We start from the raw sequence: 17,144 nt of genomic DNA, 5'->3' as shown, positions 1-17,144 counted from the left end.
CTCGACGCTCATGGCAGGCTGACGGCTCTCGACGCTCATGGCAGGCTGACGGCTCTCGACGCTCATGGCAGGCTGACGGCTCTCGACGCTCATGGCAGGCTGACGGCTCTCGACGCTCATGGCAGGCTGACGGCTCTCGACGCTCATGGCGCTCTGACGGCTCTGGCTGCTCATGGCTCTCTGACGGCTCTGGCTGCTCATGGCTCTCTGACGGCTCTGGCTGCTCATGGCTCTTTGACGGCTCTGGCTGCTCATGGCTCTCTGACGGCTCTGGCTGCTCATGGCTCTCTGACGGCTCTGGCTGCTCATGGCTCGCTGGCGGCTCTGGCAGATCCTGTCTGGTTGGCGGCTCTGGCAGATCCTGTCTGGTTGGCGGCTCTGGCAGATCCTGTCTGGTTGGCGGCTCTGGCAGATCCTGTCTGGTTGGCGGCTCTGGCAGATCCTGTCTGGTTGGCGGCTCTGGCAGATCCTGTCTGGTTGGCGGCTCTGGCAGATCCTGTCTGGTTGGCGGCTCTGGCAGATCCTGTCTGGCTGACGGCTCTAGCGGCTCCTGTCTGGCTGATGGCTCTAGCGGCTCCTGTCTGGCTGACGGCTCTGTAGGCTCATGGCAGACGGGCGGCTTTGCAGGCTCATGGCAGACGGGCGGCTTTGCAGGCTCCTGGCAGACGGATGGCTCAGATGGCGCTGGGGAGACGGATGGCTCAGATGGCGCTGGGGAGACGGATGGCTCAGATGGCGCTGGAGAGACGGATGGCTCAGATGGCGCTGGGGAGACGGATGGCTCAGATGGCGCTGGGGAGACGGATGGCTCTGGCCGGATATGGCGCACTGTAGACCTGGTGCGTGGTGCCGGAACTGGAGGCACCGTGCTAATGACAAGCACCTTCCTACTAGTGCGGGGAGCAGGGACAGGGCACACTGTATTCTCAAAGCCTACTCTATCCCTGATGCGTGGTACCGGCACTGGTGACGCCGGGCTGAGGACAAGCACATCAGGATTAGTAGGGGGAGAAGATACAGTGGGTTCAGGGCTCTGGAGACGCACTGGTAGCTTAGTGCGTGGGGCCGGAACTGGAGGCACCGGGCTAAATACACGCACCACAGGGAGAGTGCGTGGAGGAGGAACAGGGCTCAGGATACGCACTGGTAGCCTAGTGCATAGTGTAGACACTGTAGGTACTAGGCTGGGGCGGGGAGGTGGTGCCGGAAATACCGGACCGTGGAGGCGTACTGGCACTCTTGAGCATTGAACCTGCCCAACCATACCTGGTTGAATGCTCCCGGTTGCCCGACCAGTGCGGGGAGGTGGAATAACCCGCACCGGCCTATGTAGGCGAACCGGGGAAACCATGCGTAAGGCAGGTGCCATGTATGCCGGCCCGAGGAGACGCACTGGAGACCAGACGCGTTGAGCCGGCCTCATGACACCTGGCTCAATGCCCAATCTAGCCCTCCCAGTGCGGGGAGGTGGAATAACCCGCACCGGGCTATGCACTCGTACAGGAGACACCGTGCGCTCTACTGCGTAACACGGCGCCTGCCCGTACTCCCGCTCTCCACGGTAAGCCCGGGAAGTGGGCGCAGGTCTCCTACCTGCCCTTGGCCCACTACCCTTTAGCCCCCCCCCCCAAGAAATTTTTGGGAGTTACTCACGGGCTTTTTCGGCTTCCGTGCCAGACGCGTTCCCTCATAGCTCCGGTTCCTCTCTCCGGTAGCCTCTGCTCTCCGCAGTGCCTCCAGCTGTTCCCATGGGAGGCGATCTCTACCAGCTAGGATCTCCTCCCATGTGTAGACACCCTTTCCATCCAACACATCGTCCCATGTCCATTGCTCCTTCTTTTCCTGTCCCTTTCTCCTTTGACTCCGCTGCTTGGCTCTGGGTTGGTGGGTGGTTCTGTTAAGGCGTTCCTCCTCCTCTCCATTTTCGGAAAAGGAGGAGTATTGAGGGAACCAAGGCGCAGCGAAGTTTGAACACATAATGATTTATTAAATAAACAAAATAGACAAAGACGAAAACGAACTATACTGGATATAACTAACAAAATAACAAAACGATGTAGACAGACCTGAACAACCGAACTTACATATACACGAAGCACGCTGACACAGGAACAGACTACATAAACCGAAAACGAAACGAACAACCGAAACAATCCCTATGGTGTAAGACATAACACAGACACAGGAGACAACCACCCACAAACAAACAGTGTGAATGCCCTACCTAAATATGACTCTTGATTAGAGGAAAATGCAAACCACCTGCCTCTAATCAAGAGCCATACCAGGCAAACCAAAACCAACATAGAAACGAATAACATAGACTGCCCACCCAAAACACATGCCCTGACCATAAACACATAAAAACAACATAAAACAGGTCAGGACTGTTACACCCATTCAGTGGAGGTAAAAAGAGCTCCATTCTATTCTGCAATTAAAGTCTCATAGAAAAGGCTCCTTTTGTTTCCTGGCTCTTTTATTCATCCAGAAGTTACTTCACGTCAAATTAGACGTTTTCTTCTCTCAGCTCAATGAGAGCAGCTAACAAAGCTCTCCATTCTGTTCCCATGTTAATACCTGTAACTAGCTCTAATGGCTGTGTCTAGTTAACAGGCTGACAACACAAAGACTTGGTTATTATTACACCTGACAATAGGGCAGATAGATGTAACGTTATTTCACAATTCAGAGACACACTGGCTTCTATAATGGCTTCCATTGTATGGATAATAACTGAAGAAGAAATGACTTGCACCCAGCCATTAGGTTGGGATTCTCTGAATGACTTGGGGTTTCTACCAGCTGGGTTTCTATGGTGACGTTGATTCATTCAGGGAAGCTCATTCGGACCATTTTTCTACGAGCAAGCAGGATGGAGTAGAGACATACTGCTCAAACCACAGGCATTAACAGGAACATGTGGTCGGTGAGTAAGAACACGACCGAACAGTGATACATTTTTAGATGCTATTTCTATTTCAAAGCCGTCAATATTCTCTCCTGCTATATTTTGCAAATACATTCATTATCAAAAAGGAAATCTTGCAAGTAAATTATTCAGATTCAGTGATCTCATGTATTTTGTAGCAAAAACAATCCCCACAGGAAGTACAGACTCCTAGGCAGGACGTACAGACTCCGGGGCAGGAAGTACAGACTCCTAGGCAGGAAGTACAGACTCCTAGGCATAGCAATAATCATAAACATAATGAACCTCCGGCAAATGTTATTTTCCCCTCTACTAAAATGGAACATTTCTATTTTGGAACAGAGTTGAGAACACACAGCTACAGATTCTAATGATTCTGGTTACGAGAGAACTTGTCCTCATTACTTACATGTCACTGTCATTGGCTCATTCAGTTTTCAGGATATTGGTTTAGTTGAGTTTCTCAATGTGTTCACACACACACCACACCACACACACACACACACACACACACACCACACCACAACACAACACAACAAAACACACACACACACACACACACACACACACACACACACAGGTGTGTTATCTTCCTGCACAGCTGCTCAAAGTAGTAGTGGAGAAGCAGCCTCCACGGTAATGTTAGTGACAGTAGAGGCAAGAGCTAAACCAGTAGATAGGAGAGAGAACCAGTAGATAGGAGAGAGAACCAGTAGATAGGAGAGAGAACCAGTAGATAGGAGAGAGCAGAACCAGTAGATAGGAGAGAGCAGAACCAGTAGATAGGAGAGAGCAGAACCAGTAGATAGGAGAGAGCAGAACCAGTAGATAGGAGAGAGCAGAACCAGTAGATAGGAGAGAGAACCAGTAGATAGGAGAGAGAACCAGTAGATAGGAGAGAGCAGAACCAGTAGGAAGGAGAGAGCAGAACCAGTAGATAGGAGAGAGCAGAACCAGTAGATAGGAGAGAGCAGAACCAGTAGATAGGAGAGAGAACCAGTAGATAGGAGAGAGCAGAACCAGTAGATAGGAGAGAGCAGAACCAGTAGATAGGAGAGAGAACCAGTAGATAGGAGAGAGCAGAACCAGTAGGAAAGAGAGAGCAGAACCAGTAGATAGGAGAGAGCAGAACCAGTAGATAGGAGAGAGCAGAACCAGTAGATAGGAGAGAGAACCAGTAGATAGGAGAGAGCAGAACCAGTAGATAGGAGAGAGCAGAACCAGTAGATAGGAGAGAGCAGAACCAGTAGATAGGAGAGAGCAGAACCAGTAGGAAGGAGAGAGCAGAACCAGTAGATAGGAAAGAGCAGAACCAGTAGATAGGAGAGAGAACCAGTAGATAGGAGAGAGAACCAGTAGATAGGAGAGAGCAGAACCAGTAGATAGGAGAGAGAACCAGTAGGAAGGAGAGAGCAGAACCAGTAGATAGGAGAGAGCAGAACCAGTAGATAGGAGAGAGCAGAACCAGTAGATAGGAGAGAGCAGATCCAGTAGATAGGAGAGAGAACCAGTAGATAGGAGAGAGAACCAGTAGATAGGAGAGAGCAGAACCAGTAGATAGGAGAGAGAACCAGTAGATAGGAGAGAGCAGAACCAGTAGATAGGAGAGAGCAGAACCAGTGGGAAGGAGAGAGCAGAACCAGTAGATAGGAGAGAGCAGAACCAGTAGATAGGAGAGAGAACCAGTGGATAGGAGAGAGAACCAGTAGATAGGAGAGAGAACCAGTAGATAGGAGAGAGAACCAGTAGATAGGAGTGAGCAGAACCAGTTGATAGGAGAGAGAACCAGTAGATAGGAGAGAGAACCAGTAGATAGGAGAGAGAACCAGTAGATAGGAGAGAGAACCAGTAGATAGGAGAGAGAACCAGTAGATAGGAGAGAGAACCAGTAGATAGGAGAGAGAGAACCAGTAGATAGGAGAGAGAACCAGTAGATAGGAGAGAGAACCAGTAGATAGGAGAGAGAACCAGTAGATAGGAGAGAACAGAACCAGTAGATAGGAGAGAGCAGAACCAGTAGATAGGAGAGAGTAGAACCAGTAGATAGGAGAGAGCAGAACCAGTAGATAGGAGAGAGAACCAGTAGATAGGAGAGAGAACCAGTAGATAGGAGAGAGCAGAACCAGTAGATAGGAGAGAGCAGAACCAGTAGATATGAGAGAGCAGAACCAGTAGATAGGAGAGAGCAGAACCAGTAGATAGGAGAGAGAACCAGTAGATAGGAGAGAGAACCAGTAGATAGGAGAGAGCAGAACCAGTAGATAGGAGAGAGCAGAACCAGTAGGAAGGAGAGAGCAGAACCAGTAGATAGGAGAGAGCAGAACCAGTAGATAGGAGAGAGCAGAACCAGTAGATAGGAGAGAGCAGAACCAGTAGATAGGAGAGAGAACCAGTAGATAGGAGAGAGAACCAGTAGATAGGAGAGAGAACCAGTAGATAGGAGAGAGCAGAACCAGTAGATAGGAGAGAGCAGAACCAGTAGATAGGAAAGAGCAGAACCAGTAGGAAGGAGAGAGAACCAGTAGATAGGAGAGAGCAGAACCAGTAGGAAGGAGAGAGCAGAACCAGTAGATAGGAGAGAGCAGAACCAGTAGATAGGAGAGAGCAGAACCAGTAGATAGGAGAGAGCAGAACCAGTAGATAGGAGAGAGCAGAACCAGTAGGAAGGAGAGAGCAGAACCAGTAGATAGGAGAGAGCAGAACCAGTAGATAGGAGAGAGAACCAGTAGATAGGAGAGAGAACCAGTAGATAGGAGAGAGCAGAACCAGTAGATAGGAGAGAGAACCAGTAGATAGGAGAGAGAACCAGTAGATAGGAGAGAGAACCAGTAGATAGGAGAGAGCAGAACCAGTAGATAGGAGAGAGAACCAGTAGATAGGAGGAAACAGAACCAGTCGGAAGGAGAGAGCAGAACCAGTAAATAGGAGGGAGCAGAACCAGTAGATAGGAGAGAGAACCAGTAGATAGGAGAGAGAACCAGTACATAGGAGAGAGCAGAACCAGTAGATAGGAGAGAGAACCAGTAGATAGGAGAGAGAACCAGTAGATAGGAGAGAGCAGAACCAGTAGATAGGAGAGAGAACCAGTAGATAGGAGAGAGAACCAGTAGATAGGAGAGAGAACCAGTAGATAGGAGAGAGAACCAGTAGATAGGAGAGAGCAGAACCAGTAGATAGGAGAGAGCAGAACCAGTAGATAGGAGAGAGAACCAGTAGATAGGAGAGAGCAGAACCAGTAGGAAAGAGAGAGCAGAACCAGTAGATAGGAGAGAGCAGAACCAGTAGATAGGAGAGAGCAGAACCAGTAGATAGGAGAGAGAACCAGTAGATAGGAGAGAGCAGAACCAGTAGATAGGAGAGAGCAGAACCAGTAGATAGGAGAGAGCAGAACCAGTAGATAGGAGAGAGCAGAACCAGTAGGAAGGAGAGAGCAGAACCAGTAGATAGGAAAGAGCAGAACCAGTAGATAGGAGAGAGAACCAGTAGATAGGAGAGAGAACCAGTAGATAGGAGAGAGCAGAACCAGTAGATAGGAGAGAGAACCAGTAGGAAGGAGAGAGCAGAACCAGTAGATAGGAGAGAGCAGAACCAGTAGATAGGAGAGAGCAGAACCAGTAGATAGGAGAGAGCAGATCCAGTAGATAGGAGAGAGAACCAGTAGATAGGAGAGAGAACCAGTAGATAGGAGAGAGCAGAACCAGTAGATAGGAGAGAGAACCAGTAGATAGGAGAGAGCAGAACCAGTAGATAGGAGAGAGCAGAACCAGTGGGAAGGAGAGAGCAGAACCAGTAGATAGGAGAGAGCAGAACCAGTAGATAGGAGAGAGAACCAGTGGATAGGAGAGAGAACCAGTAGATAGGAGAGAGAACCAGTAGATAGGAGAGAGAACCAGTAGATAGGAGTGAGCAGAACCAGTTGATAGGAGAGAGAACCAGTAGATAGGAGAGAGAACCAGTAGATAGGAGAGAGAACCAGTAGATAGGAGAGAGAACCAGTAGATAGGAGAGAGAACCAGTAGATAGGAGAGAGAACCAGTAGATAGGAGAGAGAGAACCAGTAGATAGGAGAGAGAACCAGTAGATAGGAGAGAGAACCAGTAGATAGGAGAGAGAACCAGTAGATAGGAGAGAACAGAACCAGTAGATAGGAGAGAGCAGAACCAGTAGATAGGAGAGAGTAGAACCAGTAGATGGGAGAGAGCAGAACCAGTAGATAGGAGAGAGAACCAGTAGATAGGAGAGAGAACCAGTAGATAGGAGAGAGCAGAACCAGTAGATAGGAGAGAGCAGAACCAGTAGATATGAGAGAGCAGAACCAGTAGATAGGAGAGAGCAGAACCAGTAGATAGGAGAGAGAACCAGTAGATAGGAGAGAGAACCAGTAGATAGGAGAGAGCAGAACCAGTAGATAGGAGAGAGCAGAACCAGTAGGAAGGAGAGAGCAGAACCAGTAGATAGGAGAGAGCAGAACCAGTAGATAGGAGAGAGCAGAACCAGTAGATAGGAGAGAGCAGAACCAGTAGATAGGAGAGAGAACCAGTAGATAGGAGAGAGAACCAGTAGATAGGAGAGAGAACCAGTAGATAGGAGAGAGCAGAACCAGTAGATAGGAGAGAGCAGAACCAGTAGATAGGAGAGAGAACCAGTAGATAGGAGAGAGCAGAACCAGTAGGAAGGAGAGAGAACCAGTAGATAGGAGAGAGCAGAACCAGTAGGAAGGAGAGAGCAGAACCAGTAGATAGGAGAGAGCAGAACCAGTAGATAGGAGAGAGCAGAACCAGTAGATAGGAGAGAGCAGAACCAGTAGATAGGAGAGAGCAGAACCAGTAGGAAGGAGAGAGCAGAACCAGTAGATAGGAGAGAGCAGAACCAGTAGATAGGAGAGAGAACCAGTAGATAGGAGAGAGAACCAGTAGATAGGAGAGAGCAGAACCAGTAGATAGGAGAGAGAACCAGTAGATAGGAGAGAGAACCAGTAGATAGGAGAGAGAACCAGTAGATAGGAGAGAGCAGAACCAGTAGATAGGAGAGAGAACCAGTAGATAGGAGGAAACAGAACCAGTCGGAAGGAGAGAGCAGAACCAGTAAATAGGAGGGAGCAGAACCAGTAGATAGGAGAGAGAACCAGTAGATAGGAGAGAGAACCAGTACATAGGAGAGAGCAGAACCAGTAGATAGGAGAGAGAACCAGTAGATAGGAGAGAGAACCAGTAGATAGGAGAGAGCAGAACCAGTAGATAGGAGAGAGCAGAACCAGTAGATAGGAGAGAGAACCAGTAGATAGGAGAGAGCAGAACCAGTAGATAAGAGAGAGCAGAAACCAGTAGATAGGAGAGAGAACCAGTAGATATGAGAGAGCAGAACCCGTAGATAGGAGAGATAAGTGAAAGAGAGAGAGGCAAACGAGAGAGGAATACTCAGAGTTCTGTGCATGACCTCACTCTGAAAGCATCCCGCTGGCGCCTGAACTAATGACACCACAACTACAACATACGCGTAACGATTAGACGAAAGGGGTTCAGCAAGGAATTCCCGTAAGATTACTTCATACCCTGCAGTTGCAGAGGGAGGCCTATTTGTTTGCCAGATCTGTCAGCTTCTATGCATAATGAGATGTCTTACGTTTCTGTTAGATGTTGATACCTTTCTTTACTTATTCTCCTTCGTTCCTTAAAGAACAGGGCCAGTCCTCGTGTTTCAGTGGAGGTTTCTTTACTTCGTTCCTTAAAGAACAGGGCCTGTCCTCGTGTTTCAGTGGAGGTTTCTTTACTTCGTTCCTTAAAGAACAGGGCCTGTACTCGTGTTTCATGGGAGGTTTCTTTACATCGTTCCTTAAAGAACAGGGCCTGTACTCGTGTTTCATGGGAGGTTTCTTTACTTCGTTCCTTAAAGAACAGGGCCTGTACTCGTGTTTCAGTGGAGGTTTCTTTACTTCGTTCCTTAAAGAACAGGGCCTGTACTCGTGTTTCAGTGGAGGTTTCTTTACTTCGTTCCTTAAAGAACAGGGCCTCTACTCGTGTTTCAGTGGAGGTTTCTTTACTTTGTTCCTTAAAGAACAGGGCCTGTACTCGTGTTTCAGTGGAGGTTTCTTTACTTCGTTCCTTAAAGAACAGGGCCAGTCCTCGTGTTTCAGTGGAGGTTTCTTTACTTCGTTCCTTAAAGAACAGGGCCTGTCCTCGTGTTTCAGTGGAGGTTTCTTTACTTCGTTCCTTAAAGAACAGGGCCTGTACTCGTGTTTCATGGGAGGTTTCTTTACTTCGTTCCTTAAAGAACAGGGCCTGTACTCGTGTTTCAGTGGAGGTTTCTTTACTTCGTTCCTTAAAGAACAGGGCCTGTACTCGTGTTTCAGTGGAGGTTTCTTTACATCGTTCCTTAAAGAACAGGGCCTCTACTCGTGTTTCAGTGGAGGTTTCTTTACTTTGTTCCTTAAAGAACAGGGCCTGTACTCGTGTTTCAGTGGAGGTTTCTTTACTTCGTTCCTTAAAGAACAGGGCCTGTACTCATGTTTCATGGTAGGTTTCTTTACTTTGTTCCTTAAAGAACAGGGCCTGTACTCGTGTTTCAGTGGAGGTTTCTTTACTTCGTTCCTTAAAGAACAGGGCCTGTCCTCGTGTTTCAGTGGAGGTTTCTTTACTTCGTTCCTTAAAGAACAGGGCCTGTACTCATGTTTCAGTGGAGGTTTCTTTACTTTGTTCCTTAAAGAACAGGGCCTGTACTCGTGTTTCATGGGAGGTTTCTTTACTTCGTTCCTTAAAGAACAAGGCCTGTACTCATGTTTCAGTGGAGGTTTCTTTACTTTGTTCCTTAAAGAACAGGGCCTGTTCTCGTGTTTCAGTGGAGGTTTCTTTACTTCGTCCCTTAAAGAACAGGGCCTGTACTCGTGTTTCAGTGGAGGTTTCTTTACTTCGTTCCTTAAAGAACAGGGCCTGTTCTCGTGTTTCAGTGGAGGTTTCTTTACTTCGTCCCTTAAAGAACAGGGCCTGTACTCGTGTTTCAGTGGAGGTTTCTTTACTTCGTTCCTTAAAGAACAGGGCCCGTACTCGTGTTTCAGTGGAGGTTTCTGAGGGGATGACGGATCTAAATAATAGCCGAAACGGAGTTGATGGAATGGCATCAAACCGATGGAAACCATGTGTTAGATGTATTTGATACCATTCCACTCATTCCACTCCAGGCATTACCACGAGCCCCGTCCTCCCCAATTAAGGTTCCACCAACCTCCTGTGTCGTGTTTGTACACCCTTTGAGAACATCTTTGTCATATTATCCTCTGAAACCTTCCCCTTGGATTAATGTAATACGAACAGTGAATGCCAGAACTGTTTATCAGCTGATACGTTTAGAGCTCCATCATTTAGGAATATAAACTGTTAAAACCTAATATATTTCTGCAATATATATCCACTTCTCCTTAGAGATTGATGTAATGCAGTCAGACAGATCACTGTTGGTGGAAGCAGATCACTGCCTTTTGCAGTGAGTAAATGGTTGACATCAGTGTTGTTCACATGGCCCTGTAATTTAAACTAAGGTCTCCGTACAGTCTGATACATTTTGTTTATAGCAGGGTAGAAACAGCTATGTTATTCATGTCTACTGTGACTCGTGATCAATGCTGTGGATTTAACGTGATTCACAGATTGTGTCTATGAACCTGTGTAGCCACCAAATGACCAATGAATCCCATGTCCCAGAGCTGTGGTCTTTGGTCGGATTAGGCCTCTTGTGTGGTGTGGAATACTTCTAATGGCTCTAATCTCTCAGCTGTTGGTCAGGTTCACATCCAATGTTTGGAGCGATCCATCTAATCCTCTCAAACAATGCCAATCAACGTTTTCCCATGGAGGGGCAATATCTTTGAGTTCACAGAAAGGGTTAAACTGGGTACAAGGTATGATTTGTGCTGTGACTCATAGAAGTGAGTTCAGAACACGTTATAGAATGGAATAACACTTCTAACAGACCTGGACCACCAGTAGAACTGGACCACTAGTAGAACTGGACCACTAGTAGAACTGGACCACTAGTAGAACTGGACCACTAATAGAACTGGACCACTAATAGAACTGGATCACTAGTAGAACTGGACCACTAATAGAACTGGACCACTAATAGAACTGGACCACTAGTAGAACTGGACCACTAATAGAACTGGACCACCAATAGAACTGGACCACTAATAGAACTGGACCACTAATAGAACTGGACCACCAATAGAACTGGACCACTAATAGAACTGGACCACTAATAGAACTGGACCACTAATAGAACTGTATAATAGAACTGGACCACTAATAGAACTGGACCACTAATAGAACTGGACCACTAATAGAACTGGACCACTAATAGAACTGGACCACTAACAGAACTGTATAATAGAACTGGACCACTAGTAGAACTGGACCACTAATAGAACTGGACCACTAATAGAACTGGACCACTAATAGAACTGTATAATAGAACTGGACCACTAACAGAACTGGACCACTAATAGAACTGGACCACTAATAGAACTGGACCACTAATAGAACTGTATAATAGAACTGGACCACTAACAGAACTGGACCACTAATAGAACTGGACCACTAACAGAACTGGACCACTAATAGAACTGGACCACTAATAGAACTGGACCACTAATAGAACTGTATAATAGAACTGGACCACTAATAGAACTGGACCACTAATAGAACTGTATAATAGAACTGGACCACTAGTAGAACTGGACCACCAATAGAACTGGACCACTAGTAGAACTGGACCACCAATAGAACTGGACCACTAGTAGAACTGGACCACTAGTAGAACTGTATAATAGAACTAGACCACTAATAGAACTGGACCACTAATAGAACTGTATAATAGAACTGGACCACTAATAGAACTGGACCATTAATAGAACTGGACCACTAATAGAACTGGACCACTAGTAGAACTGGACCACTAGTAGAACTGGACCACTAACAGAACTGTATAATAGAACTGGACCACTAATAGAACTGGACCACCAATAGAACTGGACCACTAGTAGAACTGGACCACTAATAGAACTGGACCACCAATAGAAATGGACCACTAATAGAACTGGACCACTAATAGAACTGTATAATAGAACTGGACCACTAACAGAACTGGACCACTGATAGAACTGTATAATAGAACTGGACCACTAGTAGAACTGGACCACTAATAGAACTGGACCACTAATAGAACTGTATAATAGAACTGGACCACTAATAGAACTGGACCACTAATAGAACTGGACCACTAGTAGAACTGGACCACTAGTAGAATTGGACCACTAATAGAACTGGACCACTAATAGAACTGGACCACTAGTAGAACTGGACCACTAATAGAACTGGACCACTAGTAGAACTGGACCACTAACAGAACTGGACCACTGATAGAACTGTATAATAGAACTGGACCACTAGTAGAACTGGACCACTAATAGAACTGGACCACTAATAGAACTGTATAATAGAACTGGACCACTAATAGAACTGGACCACTAGTAGAACTGGACCACTAGTAGAATTGGACCACTAATAGAACTGGACCACTAATAGAACTGGACCACTAATAGAACTGGACCACTAGTAGAACTGGACCACTAATAGAACTGGACCACTAATAGAACTGTATAATAGAACTGGACCACTAGTAGAACTGGACCACTAATAGAACTGGACCACTAATAGAACTGTATAATAGAACTGGACCACTAATAGAACTGTATAATAGAACTGGACCACTAATAGAACTGGACCACTAATAGAACTGTATAATAGAACTGGACCACTAATAGAACTGGACCACTAATAGAACTGGACCACTAATAGAACTGGACCACTAATAGAACTGGACCACTAATAGAACTGTATAATAGAACTGGACCACTAATAGAACTGGACCACTAATAGAACTGGACCACTAATAGAACTGTATAATAGAACTGGACCACTAATAGAACTGGACCACTAGTAGAACTGTATAATAGAACTGGACCACTAGTAGAACTGGACCACTAATAGAACTGGACCATTAATAGAACTGTATAATAGAACTGGACCACTAATAGAACTGGACCACTAATAGAACTGGACCACTAATAGAACTGGACCACTAGTAGAACTGTATAATAGAACTGGACCACTGGTAGAACTGGACCACTAGTAGAACTGGACCACTAATAGAACTGGACCACCAATAGAACTGGACCACTAATAGAACTGGACCACTAGTAGAACTGGACCACTAATAGAACTGGACCACTAATAGAACTGGACCACTAGTAGAACTGGACCACTAATAGAACTGGACCACTAATAGAACTGGACCACTAGTAGAACTGGACCACTAGTAGAACTGGACCACTAATAGAACTGGACCACTAATAGAACTGGACCAATAATAGAACTGGACCACCAATAGAACTGGACCACCAATAGAACTGGACCACTAATAGAACTGGACCACTAATAGAACTGGACCACCAATAGAACTGGACCACTAATAGAACTGGACCACTAATAGAACTGGACCACTAGTAGAACTGGACCACTAATAGAACTGGACCACCAATAGAATTGGACCACTAGTAGAACTGGACCACTAGTAGAACTGTATAATATAATTGGACCACTAGTAGAACTGGACCACTAGTATAACTGTATAATATAATTGGACCACTAGTAGAACTGGACCACTAGTAGAACTGTATAATATAATTGGACCACTAGTAGAACTGGACCACTAGTATAACTGTATAATATAATTGGACCACTAGTAGAACTGGACCACTAGTAGAACTGTATAATATAATTGGACCACTAGTAGAACTGGACCACTAGTAGAACTGTATAATATAATTGGACCACTAGTAGAACTGGACCACTAGTAGAACTGTATAATATAATTGGACCACTGCCGGCCTGGTACAGATTGTGGGGTTACAGCAGGGTCACTTTATGAGTCTGCATATGAATCTCCTCTATAGGACACTAGCTAGCTCTACTGACGTTAGGTTGGCAAGGACTCTTAGCACTATCCTCACCAAAACAACAGCAGTAAAGGCATGACCTCTCTACCAATGAAAACATAGTCAATTATTCCTTTGTCTTGTTGGTCCAGTGATGTACATGTGGGAAGCCAGCCTCAAGACAGGCTGTGAAAAAGCTTACTCATAATTCTCGTCCTCTCATATTCCAGTGAAGTACATGAGAGAAGCCACCCCCTATGTGAAGAAGGGTTCTCCTGTGTCAGAGATAGGCTGGGAGACGCCCCCACCTGAGTCTCCGAGGCTGGGTAGCCCCCACTGTGACGTCCCCGTCACCCCCACCATGTCCCTACAGGGGGACAGGAGGTACATCCCCTTAAAGATGTGTTACGTCACCAGGAGCATGACTTCTCCAGACCCTGAAAACAGGTAAAGGCTCCAGCATCATTCTGTATCACTGTTATTCTGTTTCCCCCCGTATATTATTATCCACAGGGGCGTAACGGCAGGGGGTGCACAGCTAGGTGGGGTAACACTTCTACAATTATAATTGATTGGATTTATATTGCTAGTGTTTTGCCAGATACAGTGCCTTCAGAAAGTATTCATACCCCTTGACTTATTCCACAATTGGTTGTGTTACAGCCTGCATTCAAAAGGGATTCCATTGATTTTTCCGCCCACCCATCTACACACAATAACACATAATGACAAAGTGAAAACATGTTTTTATCAAGTCAATAATAAAATGTATTTATAATCAATCAATCAAATTATTATTTATTACATCAGCTGATGTCACAAAGTGCTGTACAGAAACCCAGCCTCAATACATGTTGGAATCACATTTTGCAGTGAGTCTTTCTGGGTACGTCACCTGGATCGTACAATATTTGCACAGTATTCTTTTTTTAAATTCTTCAAGCTCTGTCAAGTTGATTGTTGATCATTGCTATCCAGCCATATTCAAGTATTGCCATAGATTTTCAAGCTGATATAAGTCAAAACTGTAACTAGGCCACTCAGGAACATTCACTATCTTCTTGGTTAGCAACTCCAGTATATATTTGGCCTTATGTTTTAGGTTATTGTCCTGCTGTGAGGTGAACTTGTCTCCCAGTGTCTGTTGGAAAGCAGACTGAACAAGGTTTTCATCTAGGATTTTGCTTGGGCTTAGCTCTATCCTGGTTATTTTTATCCTGAAATCTCCATAATCCTTGCCGATAACAAGCATACCCATAACATGATGCAGCCACCACCATGCTTGAAATTATGAAGCGTGGTACTCATTAATGTGTTGTGTTGGATTTGCCCCAAACATAACGCTTTGTATTCAGGACATGAAGTTCATTTCTTTGCCACATTCTTTGCAGTTTTACTTTAGTATCTTGTTGCAAACAGGATACATGTTTTGGAATATTTGTATTCTGTACAGGCTTCCTTCATTTCACGCTGTCATTTAGGTTAGTATAATTAATAACTTCACCATGCTCAAAGGGATATCAAAGTGAAGCAGTCCTCTGAAGAAACAAAAGACAATAATACAAGAAACAACACTTCTATTGCCTCTCCCTCTACGATACGCACTTCCGGGTTGGAGCGAGTAGTTGCATTCCGCTTTGCTCCACAGGTAGTATAACATTTCATTTCATTACAGTACAACAGTTTGATTTGTTTGATCTTAGCTGGCTACATAGCCGTCTTTGTATCCAAGATAATTGTGTATTCTAGAGTAATTGTCGAGGTTACCTAGCCAGTTAGAGGTTACCTAGCCAGCTACACTTTCAAACAAAGTCAACAACGCAGCCACTGCTAGCTAGCCTATTTCACCAGCCAGCAGTACTATATCATTTTAGTCAATAAGATTTTTTGCAACGAAGGGCCTCCCGGGTGGGGCAGTGGTCTAGGGCACTGCATCGCAGTGCTAACTGCGCCACCAGAGTCTCTGGGTTCGCGCCCAGGCTCTGTCGCAGCCGGCCGCGACCGGGAGGTCCGTGGGGCGACGCACAATTGGGCTAGCGTCGCCCGGGTTAGGGTGGGTTTGGCCGGTAGGGATATCCTTGTCTCATCGCGCTCCAGCGACTCCTGTGGCGGGCCGGGCGCAGTGCGCGCTAACCAAGGGGGACAGGTACACGGTGTTTCCTCCGACACATTGGTGCGGCTGGCTTCCGGGTTGGAGGCGCGCTGTGTTAAAGAAGCAGTGCGGCTAGGTTGGGTTGTGCTTCGGAGGACGCATGGCTTTCGACCTTCGTCTCTCCCGAGCCCGTACGGGAGTTGTAGCGATGAGACAAGATAGTAATTACTAGCGATTGGATACCACGAAAATTGGGGTGAAAAGGGGATAAATAAAAAAAAGAATAAAAAAAAAAAAAAAAAAAGATTTTTTGCAACGTAAGCTTAACTTTCTGAACATTCGAGACGTGTAGTCCACTTGTCATTCCAATCTCCTTTGCATTAGCGTAGCCTCTTCTGTAGCCTGTCAACTATGTGTCTGTCTATCCCTGTTCTCTCCTCTCTGCACAGACCATACAAACGCTTCACACCGCGTGGCCGCTGCTACTCTAACCTGGTGGTCCCAGCGCGCACGACCCACGTGGAGTTCCAGGTCTCAGGCAGCCTCTGGAACTGCCGATCTGCGGCCAACAAGGCAGAGTTCATCTCAGCCTATGCTTCCCGAGAATCTGTCTCCGCACCACGTGCTCTCACCACTGGTGTCCCCCAGGGCTCTGTTCTAGGCCCTCTCCTATTCTCGCTATACACCAAGTCACTTGGCTCTGTCATATCCTCACATGGTCTCTCCTATCATTGCTATGCAGACGACACACAATTAATCTTCTCCTTTCCCCCCTCTGATAACCAGGTGGTGAATCGCATCTCTGCATGTCTGGCAGACATATCAGTGTGGATGACGGATCACCACCTCAAGCTGAACCTCGGCAAGACGGAGCTGCTCTTCCTCCCGGGGAAGGACTGCCCGTTCCATGATCTCGCCATCACGGTTGACAACTCCATTGTGTCCTCCTCCCAGAGTGCTAAGAACCTTGGCGTGATCCTGGACAACACCCTGTCGTTCTCAACTAACATCAAGGCGGTGACCCGTTCCTGTAGGTTCATGCTCTACAACATTCGCAGAGTACGACCCTGCCTCACGCAGGAAGCGGCGCAGGTCCTAATCCAGGCACTTGTCATCTCCCGTCTGGATTACTGCAA

The 17,144-nt window shown here is 46.4% G+C and overlaps 1 protein-coding gene across 1 annotated transcript in view; it reads left to right on the top strand.

Annotated features, from left to right (window-relative positions):
- LOC129842522 (beta-1-syntrophin-like) overlaps positions 1-17,144 on the top strand; it is a 44,723-nt gene that overhangs the window by 12,799 nt on the left and 14,780 nt on the right. Inside the window, exon 2 of the mRNA XM_055911098.1 lies at positions 14,147-14,363. Within this exon, the coding sequence (XP_055767073.1) occupies positions 14,147-14,363 (217 nt within the window). The remainder of the gene's footprint in view (positions 1-14,146; positions 14,364-17,144) is intronic.

The sequence above is a fragment of the Salvelinus fontinalis genome, unplaced genomic scaffold, assembly GCF_029448725.1.
Source record: "Salvelinus fontinalis isolate EN_2023a unplaced genomic scaffold, ASM2944872v1 scaffold_0047, whole genome shotgun sequence".
Taxonomy (NCBI): domain Eukaryota; kingdom Metazoa; phylum Chordata; class Actinopteri; order Salmoniformes; family Salmonidae; genus Salvelinus; species Salvelinus fontinalis.
This window is presented reverse-complemented; position numbering and strand designations above follow the sequence as displayed.